We start from the raw sequence: 13518 nt of genomic DNA on the forward strand, positions 1-13518 counted from the left end.
AATCCAAACAGAGGGAAAGCAAATTGGATGTCTTAAAGAACTACAACTCAGCTAAGTTTGCCAGAACAATTCTGTGTTATGTAGGAATACACCTCCTAAAAACAAACTCTAAAGACTCCGCCCCAACCCCAGCACATCCACATACCCACAGGCACAGACAGAGATGAATGTGCAGAAAGAAAATAAGACCAGAACTGGATGTTTTATTCCAAATGGCTTAACTACCTCACCCTAGCCACTGAAAAGCTGAGAATCATATGGCTTTCTAAATAGTAAAGAAAGGAAGGCAGAAGAAGTAATTGGGTGGCCACCAAAACCTTAAGAGAATGCAAGAGAGGGTGGTGTTCAACCTAGTCTGTCTAGGAGAAAACTGGATGGGTTTTGCTTTGATGCAGAGTTTTCTTCTGAACAGCTCAGCTCGTGATTCCAATCCAAATAGGCCATGGAAGCTCCCCCTCTCTGGGTGGCTAGGGCTGGGTCTCTATGCAGATGCCTTTCTTTGTAAGGACTTCAGATCAGTGGCTTCTTCCAGATCCATGAGCCACTTTAGATTCTAGAAACAGGAAGAGACAAGCAGGCAGGGTGCCTGCTGAAGTAGCTGATGTTGCCCCTCCCTCTTACTGCTGTCACTCTGAGAACCTCTTTCTCCTCGGTATCTCCACTAGAGATTTTCCCTGGACTTAATTTCAGTGTCAGTAAGTTGTTTCATAAAGACCAAAGTGTTCTCAGGTCCCTGTGACACATTTAAGCTGATTTTTTTGACAGAATAAAAGCTTTACTGAGTGCTTCTCTGGAAGCCAAAGCCCACCTCTTACAGACCGTCAGGAGGAGGAAGAGAGGGAGGCAAATGTTCAAAGCTCTGCACAGTGTTTCATTGGTCATGTGGGACATCATAGGTGATTCTGCGTTCCAGAGCTCTACAGCCTTGCTCTAAAATAAAGATCTGTACAATTATGTGTCCTACCAAAATAAGGGGAGGGGGAAGCTGCCTCGGGTTCCATCTGCTCCTCTGTTTTTCTCCATCCCACCAAAATCTGTTCCTTCTCAAACTCCTCTCTCCTCCATCTGGCCTATCAGTCTTTACGTAGATTGCTTCACGCCAGGGAAACCATGTCACCAAGAAACACTAAGAACACTTCTACCCCCTTTCCTGGCCCCTCACTTTCAATAAGCCTTGGGGGATAAACAGAAGATGATGACAACCTGTGGCCTCCTCACCTTCTTCCTTTACTGGGAACCAGAATGTTCTGTCAAGTACACATTCTCCTCATCGATGAGACACTTTCCTCTAGCTCCCCTCTGAACAGGAAGAAGGGTCAACATGATGCAATGCATCAAAGAAGGGTGGTGAGGAGTGGTGGAGGCAGCTTCCCGGTCTGCCCCCCCCCCCCCCCCGGAGCTGTGTGAGCAGTGCCGGCTCCCTAGCTCACCCAGGACGCTTTTAACCTGCTGTTTTCACCTCAGGGTACCAGGGTATTATAAAGCCATTCCAAAGACGCTGAGAACACACAGCACATTTCTCAGGAAAAAAACACACTTTTTTCTAGCAATTGTTTTCAGGTTGTGTGTGTGTGTGTGTGTGTGCGCGCGCGCGCGCGCGCGAGCCCGCATGCGTGCATGAGAGAAAGAGAGACAGAGACAGGTGCGAGAGAGAACCAGAAAATGACCTCAAAAGGTGATTTGTGGAGGAAAGTGAATGGCTCTCAGAAAAAGACAAGGGACCAGGAAGAATACAACAAGTCTTCTGTGCCACAGAACCCAGAGGGAAACCACGGCTGTGCAGCAGCGCAAGTTCAGTAGTTCAGGGTGGATTCTCCTTTCTTGGCTCATTTTAATGTTTTGATGTTTACTCAGAAAATGGTAATTTGAGAAAATCAGCTGAGATGTTTTCCCTCCAGTTTGCCCACCAGAGGGGCAGCCCATCCCTGAGGAACCAGTCCCTCCCCTCTTTTGACAAGAGACACCCCTTCTTTGCACACAGACATGAGTTAAAAGGTGACTGTAGTCACTAAAGAGACACAAATACATACAAATCCAAACAAAACAAAAGCCTCTTCTACAGAACGACTCCTCATAAGCTTCAACAGTAAACTCTCTTGAGTTAAAAAGTGATTTGGCTTTTTAAAAAAAATCTACATATGTTTACATCTCTCCTGTAAAACAAGGCATTTTTATAAAAACAGTTTCATTGTGGCATTTTTCTTTCTATTTTTAAAATGTTAAAACATAAAACTAAACAACTCTTTCACATTTTAGAATCTATTTTGTTTTAAGAGATTCAGGTTTCTTACAACAAATTTGGCTTTCTTTTTAATCTTTACCAGATGTTGTTTATACTACAAGCAATTTTTTCAGTACCCCATAATGCAATTATTGTTTAATTAGTGATAAATCTGTCATTCTTGGGCTTAAAACCTTAACAAGTACCAAATGTGCTCTTATTGTAAGTTTACGTGCAGTCTCAGTGTCAGGATAGAGAAATGGGGTGCACACTATGGGATGCCCAGCTCTGCACACACTGGTCCTTGTTTGTCTATGCTCAGGCCCCACTACTGCTCAACTTGGCCTCTGAATGGGAGGGACTGCCATGGTCCACTATGTCGTGTGGTCTGTCTGTGGTCCCTCTCCCCTCTGTCTTCCAGTAGCTACAAACCCTGCAAGCCCAAGAGTGGAGATTATCTCGCATCCTAGGCTTTTCTTTGGAGACAATGCTGGGGCCTCTGGGCCCCAACACTGGCAAGGGCAGTACAGACAGAAGCCCCATTGCATTTCGTTGGTCCACCAAAGCCAAGCCGTCTGCTCCAGCTCTGGTTTAATTACATGTATCACATTAAAGCTCAGGCAGAAAGTAGTTCAAGAACACAAAAATGCAGGAAGAGAAAATGCTACAACATTAGCAAAACCTATTCATGCACAAAAACCACCAATGTCATCGAGGACAGGAACTAACTCTTTGGTTGTGTTTAGGGATGGGACTGGGCAGGGGGCTTCCTGGGAAGTTTCTCCTCCTGAAGCTGCAGTGACTGCTCTCTTAAGAATGAGAACAAAGACATGTCCTGGCCAATAGGAGGAACACACTGAAGCATCTGAAGCGCAAACAGACAAAGAAACTTTTTACTGAGCTGCCAACTCTTCTAGGTAAGATAATAGCCCCCGAGCTAAGATCAGAGTAAAACAAAAGTCCTACCCTGCCTCCTGCTACCCATGAAACCTCTCTTTGGGGCAGCTCTCCTAGGCCCAGCTGTGGTGGCTGCCAGCAGGTGGGTCAGTCCATGAAAGGGTGCATGGGGAGGGCATGGGAACCAGGGTGCCCCTGGCTCTGGCACGTAGCACAGTGTGGCAGCCAAGCACAGGCCACCCTGCCATCCATCCATCCCTTTTCATTCAAATAGAGGGCCCAAACAATAGTTTTCTGGGCTCCACACACACAGAACTGTAACCGGAAAACAGCCTCCTTGATACAAGGCCAGCCTGGGCAGAGAGCACAGTGCCAAAGGGGCTGCATAATTAGCAAGTGGCTTTCACTACTTCTGACGTCTGTTTTCAGGGTCAGGTCTGAGGCTACGGATTATGGTCTCATGGTGACTGCTCTGTCAAAGGAAACACAAGACCATCTGTTTTTGAAACTTTTGGTGTGCACAGTAAATGACAAACTGGGGTTAACAGCCTGATCTTTCTGAAGCCACCAACTGTGGCAGGCAGCCATGATCTTCGGGACAATCCAGGGTAAAGAAGCCAAAGGTTGACCTTCAAACATAAGCAGGTTTGGGAATGTATTTTTATTTCACAGGTCTCACACAGATGTACACATACACACTGGAATTAAGGTGACTTCTGACTAGTCTCTTATCATTCATTGACTTAACGGAAATTGCCAGACCTCTGAAGTCTGTGAAAGGCCAAAGGACATTCAGGGAGGTCATTACACTTTTATCTTTTGCTTTTGCTACATTTGGGTCACTATAGAATTTCCAGGACTCATTCTGGATAGTCCCAAGGGATGGGAGTAGAATTAACAGTGCTCCACACAAAGCACAAGTTCTGTAGACCATCACACTTTAATTACTGTCAGAGTCCAGCGCTAATGCAATTGGCATCAGGTTTCCTGGGCAGCAAAGTGCAGCAGTCTAGCTGGGTCTTACAGGCCTGATACTGCGCATGGCCCTGTCAATGCCTGAAGATGCTACGCTGCGATAAATGAATCAGATGATGCAATTAGGAAGCAGGCTCTTCAGGTTACCCTGTAATCACTCAGCCAGGTCACGGGCTTAGCCTACCCTGCTGGGCTCTCCGGTTCTCTGGCTCTGGATAGTGGAGGAGAGCTGCCTAAGTCAATCAGGGCCTTCCACCTTGTTGTCTGTATTGTAATTACATCCATGAACCACGCAGCATAGAGAGGTCACATCCTGGCAATGCCACAATAAATTAAACCAAATAACACCCCCTCAAATCCCTCCTCAACCCTAATAAAATAAGCTCTGAAGCTCCCCACACATGATCCTGATAAACTGCTTCTAAGCTGCATGACAAGGAAGGTAATACCAACTTCCAACCCAGACTGAGGTTCCCACAATACGCCGTCTATGGGAGGGGGGCACCTTCCTGTGCCCGCTGAAGAATGGCTTAGGCCAAGGGCTCCAGGTAAAACAGATGCAGACAAGGCTCAGAGAAGAACCAGTAACATCAACAAACAGCCACAGACAGTCCCCGGGACTGGGAAGACGGAAAGGACAGTTACAAGCAGCCCGGAAGGAAATAACCCAGTGTCTTCATTTGGCACTGAAAGCAAAACAGACCAGAGACAAAGTAACTTACATCACAGAGAGCACATTTAATTTAAAAATAGACATTTACCAGACAAAGTAATTTGCTACCTTAAACCTGGAAGGGGCTTTCAGGGAGCTTCTAGATGCTCTACACTTAGAAAAATGCTCTATAGTTACATTCTAGAAGCTCTACATTTACAAAGATGCTCTACATTACGTCTACATTCTAGATGCTCTACATTTAGAAAGATGATGATCTACATCTAACACTTCTGAAAATGGTGAGAAGTAGCAATCATGCATGCAAATGTACATACACGTGGAAAAAGAGAGAATTAAAGCGACTGGTGCCCTGTTACTGATTCCTCTACAGTCTCCGATCTGAAAGAGAAGATACAGGGCAGGCAAGCGGCCTCAGCACCTTCTTCAGCCTAGGTCATGACCAGGCAGACACATGCTATCCAGGCACTGCAGTGCCATGTGAGCTTGCCTCCATTAGACACGCGAGTTCACAAAAGTCACTGGCAACACGGAAGAGGCTACTGAGGTTCCTGCAGCGCTGTGCCATTTGCCACCACATTTTGATCCTTGTAAGCCCTACTTTTTTTTCCCCCTGGCTTTTCCCCTCCTCCACCACCCCAACCCCTACCCCCACCCCCCCCCCCCCCAACACAGGGTTTCTCGGTGTATCCTTGGCTGTCCCTGGACTCACTTTGTAGACCAGGCTGGCCTCAAACTCAAAAAGATCCGCCTGCCTCTGCCTCCCGAGTGCTGGGATTAAAGGTAAGTCCTACTTTTAACAAGACCCACCTGGCTGCTCCTCTGTAACCATGCTAAGTGGCTAACTGAAAGCCACAATGACAACTATGCATGGATATGCAAATGAGGCAGTTGGTGTCCTGCACCTTTCACTCCAATACCTGACACTAGGAAGCTGAGCTAAAACACCTTCAAGAAGAGGAGATCCTGCTGCTGCACACTGCATTAGAGACACAATTCCCCATGCCTCTGCCCTGTGAGCATGCACACCAAACAGGTACCATAGCTGAAGGTCTGCCTAAGTGAATAAGCCCTTTAAGTCCACTGAGGACTTCACCCAAATCTAGGACCATTGCCTGAGGGAGCTGGACTTCTGGAGCAGGCGAAGCCATTTTCTATGGACACTGGCTGGCTTCTTGCTAGCACTCTACGCACAGTAAATCTCTTTCATATTTTTAAGTGGAGTCTTGCTATGCTGTCCAGGCTGTTTTTAATTACATTTTATTTATGGGGACATACATAAAGTAGCATGTGTGGGGAAGTCAAAGGACAGCTTGTGGTGGTTGGTTCTCTCTTTCCACCACGTAGGTCCTGGGGATCGAACTCATGTTGTCAGGCTTGGCACTAAGCACCTTTATCCACTTTATCTTGCCCACCCAGTATACCAGTTTTGGCTCAACAAGTCAGCACACCACTGTGCTCAGTTTAATTTGCTTTACACAAACACAGACACTCATATACTTTTCTCTTACTCTTTTTTTGTCTTGCAGGAAACCAGCTCCCTTGAAGCTCTCCTTGCATTGGCTAGCCTGTCACTGGATTGAATGGTAACAGGCTGTGCCCTCATTAGGGAAAACACTATTCTTAGGGTGAAACTGTCACCAGGCACCAGGTAATGGGTCACACTGGCAGATGCTTTTCCTGGGGACACTGGTCTTTATCTCTGTTCCTACAGAACCTCACTAAGCCCACACAAGGCAGACACACTGACTGCCCAGGCTCTGACCACTTGCCTGGACCCCAAGCCACTGGTGCTAAGACCTTAGAGAGGCTCCTGAAGGAGGTTAAGACCTCTGTGAGCAGGAGCTTCACCCAAAAGAAAATTTACACAACACTTGACTGGTTTTGCTGCTTTAAGCATTTTTCTGAGCTCTTGTTTGTTTCTATTGAATACTCTACTTTTCCTTATGAAGAACTGTAAGCTCACTTTCTAAGTTTGTATTAACTGGTTTCTTCTCTCCCTTGTGCAAAAGATCCATAGTGTTAAGCCTATGCTCCTCATATTGAAATGAGAAACAGTATTTTTAAAAGCTTATTCTGTCCCAGGGAACTGCACTCTATATATGCCACTAGTGAGGACATGGCTTGTTTTCTTGTGAAATGGGGCAGTGTGGTGGAGCAGAGCAAAGGCAGGAAAGCATCTGATGGGCCTGCTTAGCAGTGGGAGGTGGGCGGTACCAACGAGTGCACACAGATGTAAGTCAGGACACTTCTGATCACAGAAGCTCCTAGGCATTAGATGTTTCTAAGAAAGCCTTGGGCTTTGCTCATACTTTTTACTTGTGTCATTCTTCAGCTGAAAACACTATTCCCAGCAGTTCCTTTAAGGATTTCTCTTGTCACCAAAGCCCAGCACGTACCAGTAATGACTCTTTTATACAGCACTCCATCCCTCTAAGGTAATTTTTCTTGCTGGAGAGCAGCTTTTCAAAAAGATGCAGTGTTGCTTTTTCAAGGCTGGGGAAATGCCGAAACCAGAGGCTGACCACAGAGGACGTGGGAAGAGCAATTTTTTTCCTTTGGGCAAGAAATAAGCAGAAAGTTAAACAAAAATAGAGTCCTGCAAAAAAAGAAAATGAGCCATGTTCAAATGGAAATTACCAATCAAGCATGTGAGGCGTCCCTCTGTGCTCCTGCCAGCAGTCAATATTGATCACCTATTGGCAAAGCACGGCGACAATCACCCACCTGAGAACTTAAAGCTGAGAATGCTCAGAAGTCAGGGCCTCTTCCAGAAACATAAACACATGCGTGGTAAAGAAAGAGGCAGAGGAAAGTGAGCTGAACAAAAGCCCTGTGATGTCCAGGAAATGTGGTCATGAAGTTAAAAACATGTTATATGCAAAGCATTTGAAGTGGTAAAGTACACTAAGACCTGGGTTGAGGTCATAGCACTAAAGAAGGCAGCTGGCCCTTCAGAGCCTTGGTTTACTGATCTCTTAGACAAAAGTGGCTACAAGGATCCACCATGCACGGACCACACTGTGTATCCAGTAAGTGTTCATGCACCTCTCAATGGGCGATGCCTCGCTTACGTTAGAGCCCAACCGTGTCAGTAGCTTTACTTGTTTTCTGTCTTTTGTGTGTAGTTTAAGTATGTGTGCATGTGTGCAGAGGCCAGATGACAGCAGACCTCTTCCTCTGTCTCCTCCTCTCGTCTGTCTGTCTCTCTGTTTGTCTCTCTCTCTCTCTCTCTCTCTCTCTCTCTCTCTCTCTCTCTCTCTCTCTCTCTCTCTCTCTCTCTCTCTCTGCCTTTCTCCTTTGAGGCAGGTCTCTTCCTAAACCTGCAGTACATGATTGTTTTTCTTTCTTTTTATTAAGCTGGCAGCCAGCTAGCCCAGCAATTCTCCCCTCTCCATAATACTCCTCTGCTCACACACATACTACTGAGGTATAGGCCTGTGGGGGAGCACTCCCAGCTTTAACTTGGGCAAGGGCACTGCAGGGGTAGGGGTATTGTTCAGCCTTTCAGTGGCATCTGAGCCCCCTCCATCTTGGAGTAAAGACATACCCTAGCTTGTGTGGGGCAAGCTCATACTATAGACGGGAGCCCCTCTGACTCTCAAAAGTGCTGTGCTCTAACCTATTAGTCATACGGTTGCCACATGTCACAGTTAACTTATGTGATCAGCTGGTATTAGTCATCCCTGCTGCCCAAAGCTAACTGTACTTCCACTCTTCTCTCAAACGACTCTACATGCTTTCCCCCTTGCCAGTCACCTCTCCATCGCTCTGGATATCGCACTGATGTCTAGTGCTTCAGTTGACTCTGAGGCCAACTACTCATGGTTAGTGCACCCATCAGGAAGAGTGGTTAAAACAGCCAAACAAAAGAGACCCACAAGATGCAATGGGGGATGGGCTTTGGGTCTGCAGGCTCCAGGCATACCACTCTCCCAGAGTCTTTTGTGTTCACCAACCAGGATGTCCTTCAAGCCCTGGGGTTTAGCTGATGTAACGCTGGCCACTGTAACACATCCAGTTCTGGTGGTCAGAGGTCTGGTTTCTCTGGTGCTATCTGTGATCCTGAAGCTCTCTGGGGCCCAGTTCACACATGGTGGAAAAGGGTTGTCATACCAAAGGGTGCATCCTTTACCTCTCACTCAGGAAATCCCAAACCTTTCAGAGGCCTAGACAAAGACCATACATTATCTCTTTTGCTGTCACAACCTCACGGCCATGTATCCACGTCCTCTTTCATCTGCTACAAGCACAGAGGAAGAAACCTCTGCAAGCTGTCATCAGACTCCCTGGTGTCGCTGAGGCACTGGATTTGGGGTTAGTTCAGAGGACATGACACACTCAATCACTAAATCCACAAGTTAATCAAAAACCCTCAGCATCACCACCACCCCACCTCTGAAAGATTTCAGGCAATCTGCAGCTGAGGAAAGACTCTTAAGGATGAATTTTATAAAGAGTTAGGTTTGACGTTTAGGTCAAGGGATTAAAAGGTTCTTTGAGGTTATCTAAACCACAGAGGGGAACCATCACAAGTTGTTTAGAGGAAACAGACCGCCCATTTCTGGAAATACGTGATTGCATTTGGAAGCCAAGGCCAAAGACACCCAGCCAATTATAAAACACAGGAATTCCACTGTGAGCTATGGTAAGAAGTTGAGAAACTGAAAACAGGGCAAGGTTACTTTGGTCAAAGAAAGCTGTGGTTTCTAGAAGGCCACACAACTCATGTGGGGAACTGAATCAGCCTCCTCTGTGGGCATGTGGCAGATGGGCGCTCCACAGGAAAGTGTCCATGGAAAGGTTCCGGCTGATGAGGCTGCTGGGTTCACTTGCTGGTCTGAAGCTGCTGGACATGCTGAGGACCACCCAGTGTTTCTGGACAGTCTGTCCCTTGTGGATTAGTAGACATAACTTCCCAAACCAAATAAACTTTATTAGTCACTGAGGGAGAACGCACTAGCATAAGTGGAATGGAAGCAAGGGCAGGCAGGCCTTCTCCCTGGGCTCTGGGCACCCTGCCTCCTGGTGACTAATTTCTGAAACTGCTATGGTGTTTACAAAAGATGCCAAAGGCATTCTGCTTCAATCTGATCCGTGTCCAAAGGGAAAGGCTGGACACAGAGATGCCCCACTGGTGGATTCCTCCAAACAGAGATGAAGCTTCCCCTGTGCTGTGGAGTACGAAAGGTAGGAGTGGTGTGAAAACCATTAGAACCTCAAGTGACTCTGCATAACAGCAGGTGATGGTTCCTCAACACTCATGAATAACACAGGTGATGGAAGATTTCTAAAATAAAATCAGACATACTGAGTAAACAGTGACAGAAGGATTGAAGAAGATTTTTTTTAATTACTTTTCAGAGGCCGGGTACGATGGCACACACCTGTAATCCCAGCACTTGGGAGGCAGAGGCAGGTGGATCTCCGAGTTCGAGGCCAGCCTGATCTACAAAGTGATTCCAGGACAGTCAAGGCTACACAGAGAAACCCTGTCTCAAAAAACAAATGTTTTTTGTTTCTCTCTTTCTCTCTCTCTCTCTCTCTCTCTCTCTCTCTCTCTCTCTGTGTGTGTGTGTGTGTGTGTGTGTGTGTGTGTGTGTGTGTGTGTGTGTGTGTGTGTGTATACAGATGCCAACAGAGGCCAGAAGAGGGCATCAGATACCTCAGAACTGGAGTTCCAACATGGATGCTGGGAACTGAACTGAGAGGTCTGTGCAGTTGTGTATGCTCTTAACCCTTCAGCCATCTTGCCAGTCAAACCATGAAAATTATGCTTCTATGTTTCACTTTGTTGATTTAGTTGGTTGGTTTTGTTCAGACAGGGTCTTGGTATTACCCATGTTGGCCTTGATTTTTGGCAATCCGCCTGCCTCAGTTTCCTGAGTGGTGGGATACAAGGGTGAGCTACAACATATAGTTCTTCTTTTGACCTTTTTTTTTTTTTTTTTTTTTTGAAAATATTAAACAACTTAGCCTCCTTTGGATTATTTGCTTTCATAGAAAATGAAATATTTAATGTTTATAAATGTTAAGAGTTATATATAGAAAGTGGAAATACTCCACCAGGAACTAACTCCCTCCTCTTCTGAACATTTTCATTTCCAAATGTAGTGATGCAACAGGACATCCGAGATGAAGGAGAAGACCCAAGATTGCAAAACAAAGGAGAAAAACCTAAAAGGTGCACACGGGGCAAGAGCAAACGCTGCTTCATCGCAGAGTGAAGCTGCACAAGCAGAAAGGTGGCTGTGCTCACAGATGGCCAGGAAGCTGTAACACGCATCGATGCCACTCTCCCCAGCCAGCCCACACACTTGATGGAGTCTTCCCCCAGATAACAGGAGGTATCTTCCCAGAGGCTAAATCATTTTTAGAGTTTATATGGAAGATAAAACAAGTGGTGGCGCACGCCTTTAATCCCAGCACTCAGGAGGCAGAGATAGGCAGATCACTGTGAGTTGGAGGAAAGCCTGGTTTACAAAGTGAGTCCAGAACAGCCAAGGCTACACAGAGAGACCCTGTCTCAACAAAACAAAACAAAAAACAAAAACCACAAACCAAACCAAACCAAACCAAAGAAAGAAAGTAGCAAGGCAGGTCCATCTGCATTCAGAAGCTGAGCACAGATTAAGGGAACTCCCAGGCTACATGGGTGGGTAATAGCTAATATCCTTCACACCAAAGATGGACAAATCCGAACGTGGAGCAAGACAACCTGCCATTTTAACAAATACTTTGCAAAACCAACCTGCAGAATAAAATCACATTAACTCTGTACTTTGAATTTTTAGCATGGATAAATTGTATTTTCTAAGACAGAGTAGAGTAGAAATTTGCGTAAGAAGGAACCCTGATCCAAACATTGCAGAGGAGTCCCTCCCAGCAACAGCTCAGTGTGGAGGCCAAGGCAGCACTGGGGGCAGGGGGCGCAGAGCAACTAAAGCACTGTGAGCTCACAGCACTAAAGTCTTTCACCTTCCCTGGGCCCCCTTCCTCTCTCCATCCCCTGCTGAGGCAGAGTTGGGCACCCCAGCCCACCCCGGGGCTGCACTTGCAGTCCTCAAGCCTGTCAGTGCAAAGCTTCACAATGACTACAGCACACCAGCGGATGCTACTTCTCTGACATTCAAGGGGCATGTTTGTATATTTTTATATTTGAGAAGGAATTTAAAGATAAGAACATTTAGGACATTTTAATATATTTTCAGAGATTCACTTCAAGTTTTTTTTTTCCTCCTACTATGCTTTTTTTCATCTCTGGATATAAATTGTGTAATCCCATCAGTATAAAAGAGTCCGTATTTTAAATAATTTCATGTTTTTCTTGGTGCCTACATGGAAATGTAATAAAAGCAAACACATATTCTCTTTGTTTGTTTGCAATAATGTGTTTCTAACTTTTGAAGGGGGCTGGAGAGAGAGCTCAGGGGCTGAAAGCACATGCACTGCTCTTGCAAAGGGCTCAGGTTTGATTCCTAGCACCCACATGGTGGTTAACAACCATCCGGTTCCAGGGGATCCAACATGGCACACACATGGTGCATATACATGCATGCAGGCAAAACATTATTCATATACATAAGGTAAAAAAATTTTTAAAGTAAACTTTTGAAAAGATTTTTAAATTTTTATCTGAATTTAGATAACTATATTTTATATAAAATGCTTTATCAAGATGCAGTATATATTTTATAGTTACTTATTTTAATGTATGGCTTATATTATTTTATACTTTACCAATATTCCATACAAAATGAAACATATAGTATATTTTTTAAACTTAAGAACAGAAGGCTAGCTTTTAAAGGGGAGATTAAAAGAGCTGCACTCTCATCCCATAGCTGTCCTGTCAGGAGACGATGAAGCTGGCAGATCAGAACACTGACTCATGAGGCACAGGCATCTGTCTGCTCCAGCACATGTGCCCAGACACAGATGAGCGCAGGCCTGAGGTCGGCTGCCTTCTCTCGGCTTTACGGCAGTAGGCATCTGTTGTCTGTGTCTTCCGTAGCACTACGCTTACATGCTACCACCAGGCACGCTCACTGTAGCATCAGTTAGAGAATTCCAATAACTTCCAGTGGACTCCAATGGAATGAAAATGAATTCAGTGATTGAAAAAAAGATGCTACATGGCTCATTAGCGTCTCCCTGACTGTGACCCTGCAGACCTGCCTGGACTTGCTGTACCATGGTCTACCTACTTGCAGTATCAGTCAAGCACCTGTTCTGTGGAGTTTAGACACAGGCCTGGAAAGTGCTGAGAACCTATTTACAGTCTCATGGATTTTCCTGAACCACTGTGCTGACAGTACAAAAGTAACAACATGCAAACTCTCTGTAACCTCATCCTTGCCTGCACCTTCAAGAGCTGAAACATTCAACAAGAACATTTTATAAGTCTATGTAGAATACAGATTCTGTTCATTGTTACTCCTGAGAAGAGTTTTAGAAATTCTTCATGGTAAAGGAAAACACACGAGACACTTTGCCCCATGCCCGGCCTAGGCTGTCTGCAAAGAAGCACTCCCGTGCTAGTGTGAACACCATCCATGGACGGTGACTTCAAAGAATGACAATCCACCATAATGGTTATTCATTTGGGTATATGCCATACACTTTCTCAACCTTAGCAAAGTGAACAGGTCACCTTAAAAGAGGAGTGGGGGAACAGAATCTGTGCCCCATGATAGGTATGAAGTGTTTTGTTTATTTTACTTATTTTAAGCCCATTATAGTAGCATGTACT

The 13518-nt window shown here is 45.5% G+C and overlaps 1 protein-coding gene across 1 annotated transcript in view; it reads right to left on the bottom strand.

Annotated features, from left to right (window-relative positions):
- Positions 1 to 13518, bottom strand: part of Fancc (FA complementation group C) — a 116208-nt gene that overhangs the window by 19615 nt on the left and 83075 nt on the right. Inside the window, exon 8 of the mRNA XM_051151144.1 lies at positions 7166 to 7322. Coding sequence (XP_051007101.1) covers positions 7166 to 7322 — 157 coding nt within the window. The remainder of the gene's footprint in view (positions 1 to 7165; positions 7323 to 13518) is intronic.

This window comes from Acomys russatus, chromosome 9 (assembly GCF_903995435.1).
Source record: "Acomys russatus chromosome 9, mAcoRus1.1, whole genome shotgun sequence".
In the NCBI taxonomy this organism is placed as follows: domain Eukaryota; kingdom Metazoa; phylum Chordata; class Mammalia; order Rodentia; family Muridae; genus Acomys; species Acomys russatus.